This window comes from Otolemur garnettii, unplaced genomic scaffold (genome assembly GCF_000181295.1).
Source record: "Otolemur garnettii isolate 467f Iridium unplaced genomic scaffold, OtoGar3 scaffold00003, whole genome shotgun sequence".
In the NCBI taxonomy this organism is placed as follows: domain Eukaryota; kingdom Metazoa; phylum Chordata; class Mammalia; order Primates; family Galagidae; genus Otolemur; species Otolemur garnettii.
Window position 1 is genome coordinate 48,125,109 of NW_003852398.1, and position 4,267 is coordinate 48,129,375.

The window sequence follows — 4,267 nt, forward strand, 5'->3', positions numbered from 1 at the left end:
AAAAAAAAACTATACATACACAAACAAAATGTCAAGGAATTTGAGGAACCTTTTCTAAACAGTACACAGTTAATTCAGTGTCAATAATTCACATCTTGTAACAACCTGTATGGATATGATTTCTTTTACAAAACTTTCAGTGTCAAAAAGGAAATTAAGGCCATCAGATTCGCAGCTTAAAAATTCACATAAAGGAAATATAAAAATATTCTGTGCTTCTGAGAAGGCTCTGCACTGTATATAGGTAAGGATTACCATACTTCTTTGTTTTGAGGAAGACAGTTGATTTGAGAAGTTTACATAATTGCACAACTTCTATTGGATGCTCTTGAGGTTCCCTAATAAGGAAAACAGAAGAACAAATTAGCACGAAACATAGGGCTCACAGTGTTCCAAAATCCTATCATTGCTCCTTATCCTTTTAAACTTCTCTCATGGACTTCTTCCCTAGAATACTCCAATCAACTCCAGAAGTTAAAAAGGCTTAACTCTGGCTGCACATTCAGATCCTGAGAAATTAAAAAAAAAAAAAATCTGTTCTAGATCCCTAAACCAATTAGTGAGAATTTATATAACTGGAGAAGGATGTTTACATAATCTTAAAGGAATTCTAATATGTGGCGGAAGTTGAAAACCACCCTTCAATAACCTCCTTTGATAACTTAGGAAAGGGAGGTTAGTGAACTCCATTTCGAACAACCACATCAAAGAATACGGCTTGCTAGATCCGGAATTTCCGCATCCAGAGGCATTTGCCAAATGTGAAGTTAAAATGGCTCCTCTTTCCATATCTTTAATTCCTTAAAACTTCACAATATGACTTGTGACTCACCACTGCTTGAACTAAAACTACCTTCTTGGAGGGCACCAACAAACTTTTAATCAATTCAAAAGGCCACTGAATTTACCCTCAAATAAGAAGTCAGAACAGCTGCTCTGCCCTTCCATCTTCCTCTGCGAAACCTCGGTGTCATTATTTTCTATGATCACACAAGCTAAAAACCTCACACATCTTGGTATCTTTTTTCTTCTCTCACCCTGATGCTAATCATTAACTCTTAATACTTTTATATACGCCATTAGTGTCTCTGCTTCAACTTCATTCTGATATAAACCCCACAAGAACAGCTGGACGAACAGATACACTTGGAGCTTAAGTCTTGACACATCCTCTCTAGTGACTAAAGATCCCCATAAATGCTTTGCCACTCCTCCCATCAAGACTCCCCTCACCTTGAATCTGGGTTGTGAATATGCCAGAAAGGACACCGTGCCAGTTCTGGCCCGGCCTTTAAGAGACTTGGTACTCTCTGATTTGCCTCTTAGCCCACTGCCGTATTGTAACACAGCGAGGGCTAACCTACTCAGTTATGACAAGCCACATGGAGAGAGACCTGGACAAGATCCCACACCTACCAAATTCCCAGCTGAACACAACTGACTTCAGTCTCCACCATGCAGAGCTAAAGAATGGCAGAGCTGAGCTCAGTCAAGCTCACTGCTTCAAGCTGCTGTTTGGGGAGGGTGGTGGTCTGTTAGTGTAGGCCTGGCTAATTCAAGCACCCTCAGAACACCATCATTTTACTTCTTTCTAATACCCAAATGCCTTCTTATCCTTCAAAATACTGGACACTTCCCGGAGGTCTCAACTACTCTCCAGTGGACCAGAGCGCCTTCTCTAGTGTCTGAACTGCTACAAGTCATGCTCTGAGCCACTTGTCTGGCACCTTTACACATCTCTTCTATTGTTATTTTACCTCTAGTCATTAATGATGGCTCCCCACATGGAAAGAGACTTGGAAGATATTATGATTGTCTCCCATTAAGGGCAGATATGGCTCTTGTGCTTGTTTCTTGTTAAAGCCAAGTGTAAAGTATCCATTCTTAAATATTCCTCCAAAATATATGAGAAAATATCCAAGTAAAAAATTCATTCTACCTCATATAACCACTCCCAACCTTAGGAGCTAAACACATAAAAAAATGTTTATTAGAGGACAAAGATTAATGAAACAAAGCAAATTTAAGATGATAAATCTGGAAACATAGAAATAAACTCTTATCAGGAAAAGGGTAGGATTTTGATTAATGATCAGACTCAAATAGCTTGAGAATATAAATTGATGGCTCTTTAGTTATTAATAATTCCAATTTAATTATAATTAAAACCAAATTTGAAGTTTCTTTATTTCAAGGGCTCTCAGCAGCCCAAGCATCAGCTAAAATCTATCCTGCAATTAGAAAATTAGGAACTTAAAATAGCAAGAATTTCATTTCATACTGAAGTTCAACACTACTTTGTGGTTTTGTTTTTTTTTTTTTTGCTTGTTCTAATTTCGTGATATCCTTTTAATCTCAAAACTCTACAAAGTAAATAAATTTGGGGGTATGCAGTCTAATCCATATCTACCTATTTATTAGTAATATATATATATTCTACCATAACAGATTGCATACATTAAGAAACAAAAGATAACAATGAAATTTGATAGAATGATTAAAAAAATGAAAGTAAAAAAGAATGACTAACATATTATTCTAGTACTCTAAGGTATTACCTTGAATATACCTTTGGGAAGTACAAACCCTAGTTGGTACACAAATGCTCTGGTTCATCAAGTAATGAGGGAGAAAAACAAACCACACTATTGGTTTTTCATATAATTCTGTTAAAACAAACATATTAAAACAAATACCTGCTGGTGGAAAAGTTCTTCCTCAGCAACCACTCCAACTGCTTCTTCCTCCTCCTCCTCCTCTTCAGGTATGGTCGTTTTAAAGACTGTACTTCTTTGAGCAACCTCCTAAAAAGCAACCGTAGTTTGAGTTTAAGTTAAAAGCCATACTTAAAAATTGCAAAGGGGGCCAGAAGGATAGCTTGAACTTGAGAGTTCCAGACAAGGCTGAGTGAGACCAGAGTGAACAAAAGCCATACCCCTTCTCTACTGAAAATAGAAAAACTAGTCAGGTGTAGTAGCACATGCCTATAGCCCCAGCACTCCTATTTATTTATTTATTTACGTATTTTTAAATCATTCTGGGCGGCACCTGTGGCTCAAAGGAGTAGGGCGCTAGCCCCATATGCCGGAGGTGGTGGGTTCAAACCCAACCCCTGGTCAAAAACTACCAAAAAAAAAAAAAATCATTCCATCAGTAACTTTTGCTGCTGAACTGGAATTTCCGCATGATTAGTAGCAATTCTTAGACCTTCAACATTCCCTGTAGGGGAGTTACAAGTGTCCAATTTGAAACACCTGCTGAGAAGCTTCCACTGCTTTTTAATATCTTTCTAAGAATTCTGTAAATGATTTAGCATACTAAATTCTCTATAAAACTGAGTATGAATTCAACTGAAAGATGTGGCTCCAAGCAAAGAGAAGGTGCTAAATAAATGCTGAATAAAATGAAGCTGGAAGCCACTGTTGTCATCTCAGGAACTACGGTGACAAAAGAACTACCTGATAAGTGAGATGAAAAAGACAAGCTCCTTTCATTCCTGTAGCAACTGGTTCCTCTTGAATGAAATAGAATCAAGACAGATGAGCACTATGGACTAGTAACATATTAGTTCCAATGCATTCTATACAGAAATAGACCTCCCATCATTCAGCACAGGTATGACAGAAAGTAACTATTTCCATTCCCTACTAAAAGGCTCAAGTACAGATCACCTTCTTGTAGAAAATGCTGACTTGACGGAATGCAGCAGCATTTTTGTCTAAGCACCCTGCTAACCTGATGATGTGGCAGGAGGCAAATGAGCATGTCCTCCAGACGGCCGCAGAGCACGCCACTTCATTCCATGCCTGGTCCTCAGGCCGTGAGAAAGGTAACTCCACAGAGGCAGACACTAAAATCGCTTCCAAAAAAGCTTATCTAAGGTAGACCAGCTATTTCAAAATGGCTAAGGAAGAAAACCAAAACCCACTGCCATAGAAATGAGACTTCAATTTAAAATATACCCAAGAATATATTTTGTAAAGGAGGTAAAGTGGTAGAATTGCATTAATACTATGCAGGGATTTGATTACTATTGCATGACCAGGAAAGTTGGGCTATTTTGAATCTTTCAATTAGCCAGTTAACTTCAACTCTGTGAATTCAGTCTGTATTTACAAACGCAAATAGCCACTTCACAAATATCACATTGTTTCAACCAGATTAGTAGTAATACAAAAGTGTATCATTCACTAGATCGTTTATAATGTTTTAAACCAAGATATCACCTAGGTCTAGGAGATTGTAGCATTTAAAGCAGAAAAAAAAA

At 37.7% G+C, this 4,267-nt stretch overlaps 1 protein-coding gene across 1 annotated transcript in view; it reads right to left on the reverse strand.

Annotated features, from left to right (window-relative positions):
• Positions 1-245: 245 nt before the first annotated feature.
• The window catches only part of LMNB1 (lamin B1), a 57,436-nt gene continuing 53,414 nt past the window's right edge, over positions 246-4,267 (reverse strand). The window contains exons 10-11 of the mRNA XM_003782231.2: positions 2,697-2,804; positions 246-338 (exon numbers count right to left, since the gene is read on the reverse strand). Coding sequence (XP_003782279.1) covers positions 297-338; positions 2,697-2,804 — 150 coding nt within the window. The 3' untranslated portion in view covers positions 246-296. The remainder of the gene's footprint in view (positions 339-2,696; positions 2,805-4,267) is intronic.